Source organism: Rhizoctonia solani, chromosome 10 (assembly GCF_016906535.1).
Source record: "Rhizoctonia solani chromosome 10, complete sequence".
Taxonomy (NCBI): domain Eukaryota; kingdom Fungi; phylum Basidiomycota; class Agaricomycetes; order Cantharellales; family Ceratobasidiaceae; genus Rhizoctonia; species Rhizoctonia solani.
In genome coordinates this window covers 1467019-1484424 of record NC_057379.1, presented here as the reverse complement: position 1 = coordinate 1484424, position 17406 = coordinate 1467019, and the positions used below count along the sequence as shown (strand labels likewise).

The following is a 17406-nucleotide window of genomic DNA, read 5'->3' as shown; positions in this document are numbered from 1 at the left end:
TCATGGCCCCGCGCCCTATTTCACCCCGACTTATTCGCGAGAGGCCCCTGTCCAATGTTAACCCTCCTGGATACTCTGGCAGGCCACACGAGTTTCCACAGCAGGACGTCCCCGAGCCTCGGGACCCCAATTTCCGCCCGCGGGATCTCGATCGATACCCACCAAAAGAGCATCGAGAGCAACGCGAGCAACGCGAGCAACGCGAGCCTTACTCTCGCGGCTTGCGTCTGGAGGAGCCAGTGTCCCATGCCTATGAAGTCCACCCAGCCCTCACACCCGTCGCATTGCAGCTCACGATGCCGAGGCGCTTGCCCCGACCCGAATTTATTCCTCGACAGAATACAGCGACATGAACCACTTTCCCCTGCCCGTGAGGCCTACCCCCGCCATTATACTAGAGATGGCCAATTTGTTGATCGTCCCTCGCGTGCCTGGGATCATGAGATTGAAGCACCGAACCCACATGAAGAATTACGAGACGGCCGAAATATAGAACAGGATACCCGTCGAGGCCAGAGAGAGGTTGTGTCCGATACCGAGTACTGAGTCTCGTGATGATGGTCGTTCGCGTAGACGGGCAACCGGGTCGTCCCGATTCGATAAACCTGAGACAGAGCCGCGGTCAAACTACAACAAACGCCGTCCGATGCGTGATGACGCGACCGTATGAACCGGATGACCGCCAATGGACGCCTCGTGAAGCCCCTCCACCTCTGCCCCGAGCTCGGTCCGATCCCCTCCTGCCCAGATGGAGCTTGATTCGGCGCCCCCAGGCTCAGCACCTGAAGAGCAGTTGTCTGGTTGGGCTGGCTTCCACCGCCGTCGTGAACGATCTCAGGAGCGCAGGGAATCCTCTCATTCCTACCGTCCTCGTATCAACACTAGGGATTCGTGGCACCCCTCAACTGATGCGGATAACATGGAGGTGGAGGCCGTTGAAGGGGGCAAGCGCCAACGTGTTGAGGGTGGGACGAGGACGACTCAATTGTTCAACCGTCGGGAAGAAGATTTGCGTGAGTTTAGCAAAGGAGACAAAGTTGAATGCTTCTGATCAGCAAACTGTAGCTCGCAAGGTACCCCACCATTCCCCAGAACACCGACCTAAAGTGCACTCTCCGGTCAGCAGCTTTTCTAAACTTCCTACACCAGCGGTTGTTAGCCAGTCTGTGAACATTGAAGCTGCTATGAACCGCGTACGAGATATTGCTAGTCAGATCAACCAGGCCAATCCACAGCTCAAGTCCCGTCCAAAGTCTCGGTTCGGCCAGGCGTCAGACTCGAATAATGCAAGAGAAAGTGAGACAAGTTCAGGATTTCTGATTCCCAGCGGCCCGCCCGGTGTGTTCGGACCAGCCAATGTTCCAGACAACACTGTATTACCCGAGACCAACGAGCGATCCTCGCCAGAAGACGTTAATGATGGCCGTCAGGGCTCGGAAGGCTCCCAAAGCTCCCACATCGTCTCACGGATGGATGAAGCTTCTTTGCGCGATAACACCCATCCCCAGGTGTGTACGCCATCATTGAGATACATGCCGATTTTTCTAACTGGAGCGTGCAGAGACATGCCGGACGGCACGGGATTCGCGACCAGATGCTAACTCTTTCAAGAGAGATCGGAATAGGTCTGACAATTACAGGAACGGCGGCCGTAACAATTCCGAAAAGTCCCCAAGAGTCAGTCTTCTATTCATAAATGAATCTAAGAATGCTCACCCCTTGGCGTAGTTTGTTGATTCCTACAGGCCCGGGGATGAAAACCCTGGTCGAGGCGGTGGTGGCATGCGCGCATGGGACAAACCCGAGCAAGAGTCTCAGCGCGACCTTCCCCCACACTTCCTCTCAATTGACGAACCGAACCTATCGAAACGCAGGAGATCGGCCTTTTGCTCGACCGCCTCGTGTGTTGCTCCCTACTCCTGAAGGCCTTCCTCCACGCCCTCTGTCTCCAACAGAGTTCCCGCGGGGCGCCGGAAATCGCGGACAAACGGCCGGGCAGGCCCATTCGCCTACAGGCCAAGGGAGTCGCCCTTCTGTGAATATCAATACTGAGGTTGCCGACGCCACTACAGACGTACGTGGTTTGATTGTGGCTGCTTACCTAGACTAATTATTGTTTCATTTTTTTAATCCCTCGATTTGGATAACCTGACATGACGATCGGAAACAACTGGTTGGATTTTGCAGGATGATGTCGAGCAAACCCCGACAACTGGATTTTCGTTCCTTACGGCCTCGGCGGGTACACCTCGCAAGTTCTCTTTGCTTGATCGGATGACCGACCCCACCAGTGGAGCTCCGCTCACTGTCCCCGCGAAAGATCGGGGCAATAACAGCAACGGTTACCAACAACAATTCAGGCGCAGAGGTCAAATCGGTCAGGCCCCCGCAGATAACACCCTCCTGAAATAGCTTATTCGTGGGCTGCGCTTGTTTTTTTCTCCTTTTTTTATATCTTCTAGGCGATGAAAAGAACCATCGAATGGATGGACAGGTCCTACGTTACGGGCAGGCTCGAGGACCACCACTCCTGTCTTATTTTGTCTCTTCCCCAGAATCGTTGACTGGGGTGATACCTAATGCGCCTTAAATGTTCATATCTCATGTCTCCCCAAATCAAGCCGTTTTCGACTATTGCTTGGACCCGCTGGGCGAAACAAGTTCAATCCCATGCTTTGAAGGCCCGAGAATACAAGGCTTGCCTCCACTTGTAATGTTAGCTGGACAACAATGACCCTCGCTTCAAAGTCCACGTGCGACCTATTAAACAAATCCGGGTTTCGCTGTAACAACACCCTCGCCCCATTTTTCCCAATCATTGCGCCACTTGTCTCCACTTTGTCCACCGATCGATCCCTCTCCAAATCCCTCAGACTTCAATTATCCGACCATCTAAATCTCAAAATTGAGTTGCGGCACTAAACACCACTTTTACATTTTGGTTTGAATCTCCACAGGAAAATCCTAGCCGTGTTTTGGTAATTTAACGAGATTTACCTCTACGTGCACAGCAATACAGCAAGATAGCCGCTTCCATAACCTACCATTACTGATGTTCCCCGCCTCTTGCCAATCGTCCTCAAGGAAAACAGAAGTGATCTAAGCTTTACATTCCTCCAAACCACAGCCGATGGCATGGGATCCCGGGCAGCCTTACCTCATGCTCAACCACTAATAGAATAGGCATGTAATAGGGGGCTACCGTATCGGGTAAGTAGCCCGGGATGTACACGACGTGCTGATTTGTGGTTCTTCCGAGACAGGTATGGACTTGCTCTTCGTTGGGGAGCATATGGTCAAACGATATCTCTCTGGCAATACTTGGTTCCCACAAATCATGTCGCCGACATGACCGAGGATTCCTCCTGCGTGAATCAACGATTCAATCTTTAACTGGGATTCGGGATCACGATTCGCTGATCTCACGCGGCGTTTATCGAATCCATGAGGGAGGCTTGCCATGACTCGTTTATACAAGATCTAAGATCTAATATTCCCTGTTAGTTGAGATGTATCCTTAGAATGATAACTTATCAATCTACATGCCCCTTCTCACATTAACTAATTCTTACCGAATACAGATTGCATAATATATGGCCAGAGTATCACGTTAAGTCCGCCGATGCGCGTTTTGTAGTGGACTTAAACCGCCCTCGATGTACACTATCCTTTCTTGGTGCCTGTAATGAGGACACGCGCACGTTATGGGGCGCGAAACTTTCAGGGGGAATACCCGATTGGCGGCTACGGCCCGGTTATTAACTTGAGCTGATCGACACGGCTTCTTCCGGTTCTATATGCACAATGGCCTGATTTGATTGGCGGGTAAGGTAATTCCGCTTCGACTCGATCTCAAATCACTGAGCTTTATATATCTGAATTAATGACGCATTCTGAGTTCTAGCTGCTCCAGTTCCCATTTCCAGTTCAACTGCACTTTTGTGAACAAACTCTCCAGATAAATGTAGAAAAGGCTCGGTCAAAATAAGTATAAACATGACTACATAACATACCTATGGCCGTTCTCGTGTCCGTGACGGGTGAGCCACCCAGAATTTGGCAGCCAGGGGACAAACACATGGACGGTTCTACTTGTCAGGGTAAATTCTGCTTAGGGAGTCCTCCGGGTAAAACTTTCATAGACCCTGTAAGCCATGCACCAATTAATCAGGAGCTTCGACCAACCAACGACGTGTTCCGACCAAGGCCCATTAAACTCCAAAGCTTCTATGACAAACTTTAGATTCAGTGCGGCCCACATACATACCTCTTTTTTGCAGATCCCAGAACTACGGCGAATTCCGCGCTATATGTGTATATAAGTCTTCGCTGGAACATACATAACCGTTATGTACACATACTCTTCCTTTCAGAAGCGTATGAGTTAACCAATGGACCCTACCTACAGAGGCACCACAGGAACTAAGTCAAAAGAGATCTAGGAGTCGACGGCATACACCAGGCAAAGTGTGAATAGAAGGAGGCCTCGCTTTGGTTGCTGTGCGACTTAATGGGACGACTGTTAATACAGACCGGATGTCCCGTTACTTGATCTGTTCGATTCATCATAGGACTGCTTCTAATATTTGGGGGTTGTGTTTGTGTAACACAAGTTCGAACCCACACCACCTGGGGACGACTCACTAAAGTTAGGTCGCCGAGTACCCGAGGTACTCTTCTTAGGTACACTGACTGGGGCCGACCTCCTGCTGCTTTGAGAGTATGAGCCAGACCGAGACCGTAAACAGCCTTCACGTGAGTCAACGTGGCAAGGCCGGGTATACAGCTTCAATTCGGAACACCTAGGCCGCGAAGATTCAGACTCGATTACTAGTTCGGCCTTACAATGAAGGGCAAGTTTAGTCGAACTTCGTACGAAAAGCATGAAACCCGGCTCACTATCATGAGTAAGTATTAGGGGATCCAAGTATGTCAATTGATGAGATTTTGATAGCCAACATTATGGTTTAGTGAATCCATGAAGCATAGAAATTAGGAAGGGCTCTATACGCGGCTGAGCGATGAGAAAAGTAAGAGTACTTCTTGTCTTGTGAACACTGTTTTGTGGAATAACGGAGTATAACTACCGAACAGAATGACTGAAGGAACGACGTTGAGTCTGTAGAGGAACGTGACTCAAGATGGAGGTCCGGGGAGACGGAGTTGGTGGCACGATCGTGTGATGGTCGTTTGTTGACCATCGACTATGGTCGTATCGTGTGTCTGGCTTATTAGCTTTCATTTTCCGTCCTGCCTGCCGTGAACTCACTATAAGCCACGTACAATTCGTCTGTCACCCCACCTCCTTCGTGCTTCTAAGTGACCTATAGATTATAGAGGATATACTGTGGATAAATTTATGGGTTTGTGAGCTCCGATTAATAACGTACGTCAGTTGCAGCCAAAGCTGCGCGGCCCGTTCAGGCGGTACTTTCGTTTCTGCTTTCTACTTCGACAAACCGTCGGGAAGCTCTTAGTTTACTATAGCTGTCGTCAAGTACGGTCCACCCGAGCAATGATTTCTGCTGGTACCTTGGTACCGGAGCTTCGTAGCTAAGGCCATAATAGTAGACGTCACTAACATTGACTTCTAAGTGCCATTCAATCTGCATGTAAGACAGTACTGAGTGGAATTTGTCGATCTTACTTGCAAGGGACACTACATTGGCGTCCCATAAGTCCACTCTCTGAGATAAATACAACGTTGAGAGTAAGATAGGAGTTCAAGTTTTCCATACTTATAGGCTAGTTGATTGGGCATGTCTGCTCAAAGATACATTTATAGTGGCATGCTGACCAAAAGCGTTCGTGAAATACACTGAGCAGGTTTAAAAAGACAAATAAGGCAACATGTGTAATGAGTTACCGGAATCAAACAGCCGGAACAAACCCTTTCCGTTTACTATCCGCCACTGTCATCAACGCTCCTCAAGACTCACTCGACTCAAGGGAAATATGCCGGTGAGTTGAATGCATGGTGAATTATTTGCTGAGGATGTTAGAAAATGCTGGAGAGGCGAGAAAAACGAATGGGTTTAGTGGCTAGGAAAGGATGAGAGAACTTTGGGTGGATGGACAAAATTTGGATTATCCTTGCGCTACCCAAATACTACCCGACTTTCCTCGCCAGCTGATTCAGCCTTTAAATCAATACACTAACGCAACGGAAAAATAGGCCCCATCTACTTTCAAGCGCTTTGTTGAGGTTGGACGTGTTGTGCTCGTTACGAGTGGCCCATCTGAGGGCAAGATTGCCACTGTTGTCGAGATTATTGATCACAACCGGGTGAGTTTAAAACTATATTACGTGGAGAGCTGTGTATAGCAGACAGGGCACTGGTTGGAATTATGCATTATTGGGAGGGAAATTAGGCTGCACAAAATTCGATTTTTGGCATTCAAGAAACCGATTCTAATCCTAATTCTCATAGGCAATTATCGACGGCCCCACCTCCGGTGTTCCTCGTCAGGCGTTCCAATACCGCCACCTCGTCCTCACTCCCTTTACCGTCAAGGGCCTCCCTCGTGGTGCTGGTGCGTAATTTATTGTGTTCGAGTAATCAAACCATTCCTTATAATAATAATAGGCTCTGGTGCTGTAAAGAAGTACGTTGAAAAAGCCGACATTGTTGCTAAGTGGGACGCATCTTCATGGGCCAAGAAGCGCGCATCGGTCTCTAAGAGGAGGTCACTCAACGATTTTGAGCGGTACGTTTTCTCAGACTTGCCCTGCCCCACTACCTAACTTGGCTTCAGCTTCTCTGTCCTTGTCTACAAGAAGCAGCGCCGTGATGCAGCCAGGAAATCCTTGGCCAAGGCTAAAAAATCGGCGTAGATATATTCTTTCGCTTTCGTGCATGCCCTCATTTCCTTTACCTCTGTATGAATTGATTTTTATGCATATGGCGAGCAAAAACGGTAAACATTATGGAAATCGCGAGTCACGTGACGAAAATCTCGGCGTCGCTTATTCTGCACCTGCTTGCTTGACCAGACAGGACAAAGGAGACGACCACGTTGACACAGGTTTGATCCCAGAATTGAACTCATCTTTTGTTTGTGTCTGCTGTTATCCGGAAAATCTCCTATACTGGAATCAGGGGCCGAGTATAGGCCGCTCCCTTTCTTCAGCGTTCCAATTGTCCATGGGATTTGTCCCATATCAGATATTATTGACCTGATGAGTCGCTCTTACCTGGCTATTGTGCGTGCATTGAGCGGTCTAGGGCAATGAGAGAGTGAAGTCACAAGTTGGGAAACCATGACCATGTCTGGTTGGATATGAGGCTCGAGACAGAGCTCTTAATCGGATATGACGAATGTCGGGTTCACCGCTATTGTCCGTTGTAACCTTCGTGGGGTTACTATTACGGTTCCTTATTGATCGTGCTTATTTGAGAGGTCTATTTACCTATGAATTCTCATTGACCTAGGATAATAGTGGCCCAAGCAGGGCACGTATAAATACAACACTGATAGACACTCTCCCATCTCCTCGACTCGTACCATTAATTTGAATCTTGTATAAACTTGAACAAATGGATTCCACACCCATCTACATCTACTCTTTTGCTTCAGCCCCCTCGGCGGAGGAGCAGCCAGTCGACCAGGAACTGTCTAATAGAGCAGGCAGTGGCTCATATTGTGTCATCTTATAAAACATAGCATCTTCGTTCAAACTTATTCGTTCTATTTTCTCCCGTTTTTCTCATATGGGTTGGCAGCTTGTGGTTGTATGTACTAGCATTTGTAGTATCATTCTCTTGGGCAAAATATAAAACTTTCTGCTTTAGTGATACTTTTCGGAGTACTTTTAAGAGTTGTTTTCTTCACTATAGAATTTTATGACTTTGAGAGTGTATATGACTCTACCAGGCTCCCAAAAGATGACCTTGTATAATTTGGTTAGGATTAGAATTTTAATGTAAAGCTCCCGCCATATACTTTATCTGGCACGTCTGCATCTTGAGTGTCTTCCGTTGTTAGCTGCCAAAAAAAGCAATTTATTTCTGAAACGAAAGGAACTCACACTCCATAAATGCATTGTTCAGTCTCAGAAAGGGGTGTCGTGGACTGCGAATGATCGTTATTGATTAAACGAAGCCTGTTCTTCATGCGTTCCGTCGAACGCAGGGCGGGCTGTACAGACGGTTTTCACTTTCCCGCTTGTCAGTAATAGATTGCTTGGAACGTCAATTCGACTTAATTCTTTAAAAGTGGCGAAGCGATCGCTTATATGGACTTGTTAAACAAGCGTGATAGAGCCTTGGCCAGCTGGTTTGTAATATATTGGTTCTAGAACATGAATATTGATAGGCACAGTTTGGGCCGCTTGGTGCCTACCGAACTCCAGGATCGATAGTGCACTAGAGCGAAAACCAAGGAAGAAGCCTAGACCTGCGACAGCGAATTGTATTTCCACCACCACCACCACCAACGGGTTGACACGAAGTATGGCAAAACGATTGGGGCCTCGCTTCACAACCCTGTCCTGATGTTTTTTCAGAGAAGGTTTTTTGACAGATGGCTATATCACATGTGAACTTATCAAAGCGCTTATAATGTAACACCCGGCCGAAGGACGGGTGTACTGCGAAGGATGGACGCTTAATCGTCGGAGCCGGCGCTTATAGCGCATATATGTCCTTTATAATTGGATTTTTCCCTGTTCGTGCCTCGCCTTTCCTCTCCTTAGTATGAAAGCGTTTCTTTTTGTAGCCAACCCTCAGTCGTCGCAACCATTAGCTAAGCGCGACTGAGGTGAGGAGTACCGTTGCCGTCGTCTCTGTTTTCACCCACTCATTTAGTTTAGTTTTCCGTCTGTCTTTCTTTTATCTTTAGTTATTCCGCTATCAATACATTTACCGCTATTAATTACACTGTTGAGAGCGCGCCCGCTATCAGTCCCATCCCGTGCGAAGCGTTCGGTACGCACTTGTTATTTGGCCGGTTAGTCTCCCTCGTGGACGTGATTTCCAAGTAACCATACTTGTCCACTGGGACCTAACATTACTCCCTACCAATTATATCCTCATTTTGGGACACATATTTGCTATCCATTTGCCACGGGGAATAACTGCGTATAGTTAAATGCTCTTCATTTGCATGCCACATTCATGAACAAAAACGCTCAAGGAGTATATAACATGCCTCAGATGCATATTTCGGTGCTCGGTAGCTGCTGCGTTCCTACTTTTACCAGCACTCCGAATTTGAGCCTCTCGTACAGCCTTAACTAAATGCATTCCTCAATATACACCTACTCTCCTGCCTCCGTCCCCAAGGTTGACCAACCTGTTGGCCAGGACCTCTCTGGGAGGTTTGGCTCTGGTTCATACTGTGTCTTCGTATAGGCTACAAGTATTTGTTCATATACTTTTGTTCTCATTTTATCATTAATTTGATTGGCGTGTTGTGTTGATCTACATTGCGTGTACCAGTAATGCTATGTGGAATCGTCTCTTGTAGACTGTAACCGTACGCAGCTATTCAAATATATATGCCATTGGATTTAAAGTCAATTATGTAGCACAGATTCTGAATCACCAGGCCCAGATTTTCATATATCCTCCGTATTGAAGGCAATGCTGAGCCTACAGGGCAGCGTTATGAACCCCTATTAGTCCGTACGTACGCGTGCGTAAATTCTCTTTTCTTGCTCATAATCATTGCTTTTTTGCTTTGCTTTGTCGTATACACATAGCTGTAGTGCATATTCAATTATGAAATATAAAACCTATCAGATAAGATTTAAGGCATTCTCAAATTTCTCTGGTGCCATGTCTCGACTTCCACCCGACCTAAGCGAATCAGCAATAACCTGCCCAAAGCCTTAATATTGGCACGCTGATGATCTCTGTCATTTTGCGGGTGTGATGCAATGCTGGCGCCGAGATCCCGACGCTGAATTCATGCCACAAGACGGGTAACATTTATACTCCAACCCAGAGTTTCTCATACTACTTTATTATTTCCGATCAAGAGGGATCAGTGAAGTGCAGCACCGTGGGGGAGATACCCAATCGTAATTACGTACCTCACTTGACACTCAGTTGTGTCAAATTGGCTGTATCAAATTAGTTCACTGAACCTAACGCTAAAATAATGAATCATTGAATAATTACCCCGCAAGACTTCGACAATACTTGGTGGTCCGGTTAGACCATGCATACAGAGCAAGGACCATTGAAATTTAGGCTGAATTCTCATTATAACCGTATGGTGATTGAGATAACAATGCTCTATACTTCGTTTTTGTACCAATACTCAAAGCGACAAATACTAGCGTGCCAAAGAGGCGTTGTCAAATAGCTTCTAAAATTAGAAACCTATTTGTTACATTCTCCGCGCACTTGATTGCGCAATTCCATGTCCGCTAGAGCCATTTGTTCTAAGCTATGGAGGCGCTCCATTGTCGAATCCAGAAGATAAGTATTTCATAACATTTTCCGCAGTCCACGGCTCACTGGAGCTTAGAGTTAAAGGTGCGTAAGGGATTTCCTCATTAAGGATATTTATACTCTCTCCCATTACTTCCTGTAGGATACTGGGCTGAATCCAAAAGATTAAGATTCTTCTGTCTAGGCCTCCAGGTCACCCGCTCTCTTATCCCCGATGAATTTTCAACGCTAAATCGTTGGTCGCCTGGGTTTTAAAAATGTGTTCGCTACTCGTACGCATATAGATCAGATATCTAACAATTAAACCTGCTCAAGCCCACTGCCGCCACTGCTGGGTATACTAGAACTAGCAACCGACTTTAATGGGATTGCAAACCGAGTCGTTATATCCTCCTTATTTCCACTACGCCCGCTTGTGCACGTGGTTTCTTGTCCTTGGTTCGTGTGATTGCTGGTAGTTTGATAGAGTGAAAAGACCATACGGCTACACACTACGCTTGCGACAGCACTAAGTACTCTGGGTCGTGTAGTTATTTGTTAGGATCTGTCTGGGTGCTCTACTTCTGAAATGCTTACCCAGAACCATTGGCAGCGATCTTCAAAGGGGGGATTACCCCCGCAACACATGCAAGAATCATGATTCCAACAAGAGCCGCAAAGTACGATATTCCGCTGTGGAGAGGAAAGAGCATTTTGTATTACGTGATGTCACTATAGTAAGCACTCACTTCTGAGCCAGTGTCTGCATCAGGGGCGTCGATCCAAATTCCTTGCTTAGCACATAAATCCTGGCCACTGTTAAGAGGAACAAGACCGATTCAAACATCACCGGGACTATGTATAGTATCCATACATTGCCTGCTACCATTACGATGCACCCAGAAAATACGCTGGGGACTTTGGAGATAATCAACCTCGTGGGTGGTATATGGGGATAGGAAGGGTCCGGACTTACGAGGATTATCTAGAAACGTAGACCTCTTTGGTCCATCGAGGTTTAAAATTCTCTCGAGCCGGTGAATAATGAATATGCTTACATCCAGTAAAAACTTGACAACAACAACACCATAAGTAGCGGCCCCAACTTGGAGTACGCAAAGCGTCCTTCAGGTAGAGGATATAGCAACAGCTTCTCTAGCTAAATTGGCCCAACCTACCAAACTACTAGCCTATGTCAAATATATCAGGGCGGAGATAGCCTACGGTACAAAGCGTCTCACTTTTTGTCATAAAGTACCCAGCACCGTAAAATCAACATTACTGAGGAGCAGAGTTTTAGAATAAATGACATCTAAACGGTGCATCAGCTTACCTGATATGATTGTACATTGAAATATTGCACCATATGAGTAAAGGAAACTAGCTTTTTTACAGCTAAACCCAACATAATGTTAACGTTAATCGCTACTTAAAGGAAATGATAGATTTATCACATCTGTTCAAATTATTGATTAAGGAATCTGCCTTGATCATGCGTTGATGTGTGTTAAGAATATGGTACTTACAGAAGGGCTAGGTAAAGGAAGGAAGAGTATTACTAAAATCTTGTCAATAAGCTTGTGGTTTAAGCGACTAGCTACTCACTCGTCAAAGATGACCTGTAAGATATCTCGAACTGATTATCACATGAACGCTGAACCTCAACTGAATGAAAACATACCCTAGTAAAATTATGGACCATATCCGGTTCACATGATAAATAAAACGACCCCAAGTCCATGAACGCCCCCAGACAAATTCGACCTCCATGTCAATATTGAGAATCCAGTCATACGCAAGTAAAGTTAGCGAGACAACTTTGGCAAGTTGAGTTTAGATCATAAGATATGTATATTGAACGAGATAGTAGCTGACTTGCTAAGTACTTTGCCAGTTGCTGTTGACCATGAAAGTAGATGATCGTGCCGATGATATCGTTGAATGAAAACCCGGAGAGCGACATTCCAATCTCTATGGAAAGACGACGGAGATAGACCAGTCTATGTTAATATATCCTAGTATAGGGTTATCTACAAGGTATATTAGCCTTGTGAATCAGATATCTATAATACTTACCCGGTAAAACTGTTGATAGAGCGCAGGAGATAGAATCGACAGCTGGGGAGTTCTTCAGAGCAAAGCATACATATATCCAGTGAGTCGATCACAGTTTAAGGTTTTTGTGCCAGCCCAGCCCAGCCCAGCTCGTAGACCGCTACGACACAACTATAATTACTTCCCGTGAGCGGATGCATTCTAATTAAGTCCCTATCCGCATGGTACTTTCGGTCAAAAGTTTAATCAACTATGGGGTCACCTTGGTGGTCTAGTAAGTCATACGTAGTGGAGGGCAAATTAAATAGGTGATCACAATGGTAAGCTGCCGTTGATAGAGTATGGGTCTATGAATTATGCTCAGTTACATTTACAACGTGGTGTATACTCGATATCATATTGGCGCAACGGGCTTCCTGAATGTTAAATGGATCATACGTAGTTCATGGTTCTCCGGGATAGTGCGCGTTGAACACCCTATTTTGTTTATGATACTTATCGTTTTATAGTTTATTGCGGTATATCAACTCTCTCTATCTCAGTTGAATATGAAAAAGCACCCTCTTTATTACTCAGATGAGATAGTCTTTGGCGTAAACCTAAAACATTTGATGGGCCGAACCAATTAAACTACCCTACGGTGACCCAAAAATCTCCGGGTCGCTTGGAGACTCATAAAGATAGCCGAAGGCTAGGAGATCGGATCAAGCGCCTTCGCTACGCCCCAAAGTGCTCGCGGAGCGCTCCGGATTCGCTCGGACAGAAAGGGCAATCCCAAAAGTCGGAGCGTCCCAGAATATCCTCTTGGGTTCGAGGGGCTGTAGATTATAGATTTTTATGATAGGATCTTTTGTACTCGTTATTTTAATAGCACCCAGGTACCCAGAGGGGGTCCTAAATCATGGGTACTGTTACGGTCACGGTTGGGAGTGAATAATATGCCGCAAAGGACTCAATGGATGGTTTGCGCAGGCCGCGGCTGCCTACTCCTTTCGCAAATACAGAATCTTGGCTTCTTTTATTGGTCTCAAACTTTGCTCCCATTTGCTCATCTCGATGGAAGCATTCATTGATCGTTCTATCGAAAATTGAGTTACATTGACCATGCCGATTTGCAAAGAAGTTGAAACATTGGAAATTGGCGATGGAAATGTATTCTGGAAATCCCGGAGGCGATTATCGATCGGACTTGACAGATGGAAGTAGGACATTGGTGGACGGAACAGGCGATAGAGAAGTAATCATGGAAACAAGTGCAAGAAATGGGCTCGAAAACATGGGTTGAGGGCCGGAGGAGGACGAGAGAAAGATCAAGCGAGCGACTGATGTACAAAATTAGGCGACCTCTCAACTACTAAAGGAGAAAATTTCCGCAGGATATTATACGGGCTTAGAAATGTATGTACTGCAGTGCGCGGATACGGGCTTACTAAGTAGCTGTTTCTGAGTTTATAATAATACGTAGATCTATCAAAAACGGGGTCGAGACTTCTCTGATGACACAGAAGATAATTTACACTTACCGAATATGTGTAAACCCAGCCACGCGACTGCTCGGTGTTCGTGGTCGACCACGTTCGTACGGCGCGCTCGCCCTTCCCACGCGCCTCTATTTTCTTAAGTCCGGCTCGTCATTCCAATGCACTACTCTGTGCCTGTGTGTCAATTACCGGCCTCCTCGACAATTTAAGTCAGCCCAAGTTGGTTTATGTAAGTTTAAGTTATCGACATTTTCTCCCACCTCCCGCCCGTGAGTACCCTAGACACATCCAGCACGTGCTCCGCACCGGATCCTCCGGGCCATCTGGAACCTGGCAACATCATATACATGGGTCTCGAAAGTCAGAGCCCCGGAGCCTAAGTCTTATCTTACAATTTAAAGGATCTCAATAACTCAGTTGTTCAATAATTGTATTGGGACCACTTTCTAAGACATGCTCGATTAAACATAATAAGCAGGGCGCTTCTGTATACAAGGCACTAAGTCTATAAATCCAGATGTTCTATATGTCGATTTAATACTGTGTCGGTTTCATTACACAAGACCCAACTTCACGCCCAGTCTTTCAAGCGCAATATCCCCACTACCCCCCGGTCCTAAAGACTCAGTAATAACCCTACCCAGCATTCGAACATTCATTCGCTGGTGTCTGCCTCGTGTCCCTTTGCTCATCTTGAGTATTCGCCCCATCTCGTCGCGCACAGCGTCATCGGTACCAACTATCTCGACCTCCCTGCCGTTTTGGTAGGCTACAAACTTGGCGGGCCCAGTGCGAACCTGTAGGAGCTCAAAACCGCAATCATGAACAGCGGCGATTTGTATAGCATTTGTAGGTTGGTCGGCCTGGAACATCGTTAAAACTAGGCGAGCCTCACAGGAGTATAGCTTACCCCCATCGGCCAGAAGATCATTGGGACACCACGAACAAGCGCTTCGGTGGTCGAGTTCCACCCGCCATGAGACAAGAAGTAGTGAATGGCCTACAGTAACATTAGTGAGTTTTTGACTTTAGCTTCAAAAATAGTGAGACATACAGGGTGTTCAAGAACCGCAGTTTGGTTGGTCCATTGAGGAAATATCGCATTTCCTGCGTCAATATGTCCATCCATCCACGACTTGTCAAGGGTCGCGCTTGCTGATGATAAAGCAAATATAAATCTATATCCAAACTTCGAGATTTCATCGAGAACAGCCATCAAATGAGGTATCGAGTCCATAAGAGGGAAAAAGAGTGTCCCAAAAGAAATGTAGATAATTGAATGAGCGCCATTTTCAGCATACGCACGGTCGAGAAATTGTGTGACAGGCGAATCGGGATCTGGCTGATGAGGTGGGGTAAGGTCTACGGAAGGACCAATACAGAACTGTTCAAGGCCTTTCCCTATGAATTTCGGTAGGGCAGTGGCAGATATAGGCTCCTGAATACGCAGGTAAGAGAGGAACGTGTGAACGCATTTCAATCAAGTAGACGTACCATCTCGAACGTTGTACACGATATGACAGTATCAATACGTTCTACCATTGCTTTCCATCTTCCAAGTAAAAACGACATGACTGGACCTGCAAATGGGAGTTCTTGCGTTGCCATCTCCCATTGATAATGAGGAGGAATTCCTGGCACGCAAACCAATAAGTTGGAGATATCCTTGAATATTGACAAAATCAAATTTAGCTACATCCCCCCAGATGCAAACTTGGCTTACCTGTGGAGATAGGTCCTTGGACTTGGTCAACACATCTTCGCTTTGAAGTTTGTATTGGATCAAGTTCTGCGCGTCTTGTGTTCCTCGACTAATGCTCATTTCTATCATTTCTAAATGACTATTGTACGTTTGAGCTGTATCACAAAGGTGAGTAAATAATGAAGATCATACCATATAAGCGATGCGGCTGGCATTAGCCACCATCCCACTACTGGTAGACTATGCACGTCTTTGCAAGTCAAAGATATGCCCCCAGTAAAGATGTCTTGTATAATTAGTGTAGGAGCATTTACAGGTCGCCCATCAACCTGTATGATTGTTGCCTGACAAAGCTCAGCGGCAATCCATCTACTGAACGCTCCCTCTAAAGACTCAATCATTCCAATTGGGTTACCTAATGATACTGATGGTCCCCCATTATTTGATGATGTGACGATTCTGATCCGTCTTGTATATGTAGACCGCTGTGCGTCGAGGTATTTGACCGCCTTGTGTACTTCTGTCTGATACACGAATAGAGCTGCAAGAAATGAGTCACTGGATAACGGGAAGTCGAATAGATACAAACAAATAAATATGCCATGGAACTTTTCTACTAGTCGAAGAGCTGTCTTCATGCCAGGGCGCAGATGTCCTGAAGCATCTGCTCAGTCAGAGGCGGTGCGGTTGGAGAACGGCGTAGCATCTCACCCCATGGTGGTCCAGGGATAAATATCATGTGGTTGAGTGGTGAGTTAGTCATGTTACGGGTTGAATTTCGCGCCAGCAGTTTGAAAGTTGGATGATGCTCTCTGTAGCTCTACTGACAGTCTATATATACCCGCTATTTGTCACAATTGTTGTTCATGTCTCCTGCATTATTGGGAGTGATTATGTTATTTGTCATAGCGGGTTACAAACAAGCAGTTTATAAGCCACCGCGTTAATGGAATCACGTCAGCTACGCTCAATAAAACCTAGATCTTACGCTGAGATCTTTGTTATGGACATCTTGCTTCTACGGTTTGTTTGTCAGCACTTCTGAAATAGAATGGTAATGGTCCGCAACCTTGACATGTAAGCGAAGAAAGCTGCTTTCGACTATAAATCAGTAGATTAATATATCCTATGTTTATGCTCACTCCGGTGTACCATGGCCTGAAGCATTCGCAGTAGACCGGGTCGTATCAGGCAATCGCGCAAAGCGCGTGATAGGATGGCAGCATTCCTAAGTTGACATGTCAGGATTTCTTTTCAGACCTGTCAACTCAGTGTACTGACAAAAGTTTTTCGGAGTTTGAATTTTGATCCTGTCGTTTGTCTCTATCAGGGCTACTACTAGCACATAAAGTATAAAACATCAAAAGGCACTTTCGGACAGCCCGAATGTACTCGGCTAAGAAAAGGGACGAAGTTGATGGCGCGAGCCGCGGTGATAATTGCGGTTACGCCCTCAGGATCACCGGTCAGTAATCATACGACTGGATTACAAAAATAGGTGGGCGGGTGAAACATCGGCAGATAATGGCTTTAGAAAATACATTATCACATCTTACCTAACATGTCGAGCGGTGGATGAGGATGGTCTTATATTCTTTAGGGCGATGATCGGTGCTTAGCGTAATGTTGAGCGAGATGACTATGCTCGCATATCCAACATCAAAAGAGATACATTACACCAGGCTTCAAGCATGTGTAATGAAGTTATGGTGTCTAGTTGAATGGTGACACGCTGCGTTCCTTCAACTCTATGTGTAGAAATAGGTAGATAAGAAACGATATATATAAA

At 46.1% G+C, this 17406-nt stretch overlaps 5 protein-coding genes across 5 annotated transcripts; 3 read left to right on the top strand and 2 right to left on the bottom strand.

Annotated features, from left to right (window-relative positions):
• Window positions 1-2: 2 nt before the first annotated feature.
• On the top strand, window positions 3-546 carry RhiXN_08634 (uncharacterized protein; the record flags this gene model as incomplete). The annotated part of the gene is made up of 2 exons (XM_043328450.1): window positions 3-278; window positions 346-546. The coding sequence occupies 2 exons, from the start codon at window positions 3-5 to the stop codon at window positions 544-546; spliced, it is 477 nt and encodes a 158-aa protein (XP_043183835.1).
• A 202-nt stretch (window positions 547-748) lies between these two features.
• On the top strand, window positions 749-2412 carry RhiXN_08633 (uncharacterized protein; the record flags this gene model as incomplete). The annotated part of the gene is made up of 5 exons (XM_043328449.1): window positions 749-1013; window positions 1066-1508; window positions 1562-1677; window positions 1729-2074; window positions 2188-2412. The coding sequence occupies 5 exons, from the start codon at window positions 749-751 to the stop codon at window positions 2410-2412; spliced, it is 1395 nt and encodes a 464-aa protein (XP_043183834.1).
• A 3543-nt stretch (window positions 2413-5955) lies between these two features.
• Window positions 5956-6835, top strand: RhiXN_08632 (ribosomal protein L14; the record flags this gene model as incomplete). Its single annotated transcript, XM_043328448.1, has 5 exons — window positions 5956-5961; window positions 6176-6286; window positions 6432-6534; window positions 6588-6708; window positions 6757-6835. The coding sequence occupies 5 exons, from the start codon at window positions 5956-5958 to the stop codon at window positions 6833-6835; spliced, it is 420 nt and encodes a 139-aa protein (XP_043183833.1).
• Window positions 6836-10972: 4137 nt separating this feature from the next.
• On the bottom strand, window positions 10973-11268 carry RhiXN_08631 (F-box-like domain protein; the record flags this gene model as incomplete). Its single annotated transcript, XM_043328447.1, has 2 exons — window positions 10973-11072; window positions 11129-11268. 2 exons carry the CDS (start codon window positions 11266-11268, stop codon window positions 10973-10975), a joined length of 240 nt encoding a protein of 79 aa, XP_043183832.1.
• Window positions 11269-14469: 3201 nt separating this feature from the next.
• On the bottom strand, window positions 14470-15737 carry RhiXN_08630 (glycosyltransferase family 1 protein; the record flags this gene model as incomplete). The annotated part of the gene is made up of 5 exons (XM_043328446.1): window positions 14470-14778; window positions 14826-14915; window positions 14970-15353; window positions 15410-15580; window positions 15639-15737. 5 exons carry the CDS (start codon window positions 15735-15737, stop codon window positions 14470-14472), a joined length of 1053 nt encoding a protein of 350 aa, XP_043183831.1.
• Between the last annotated feature and the right edge of the window lie 1669 nt (window positions 15738-17406).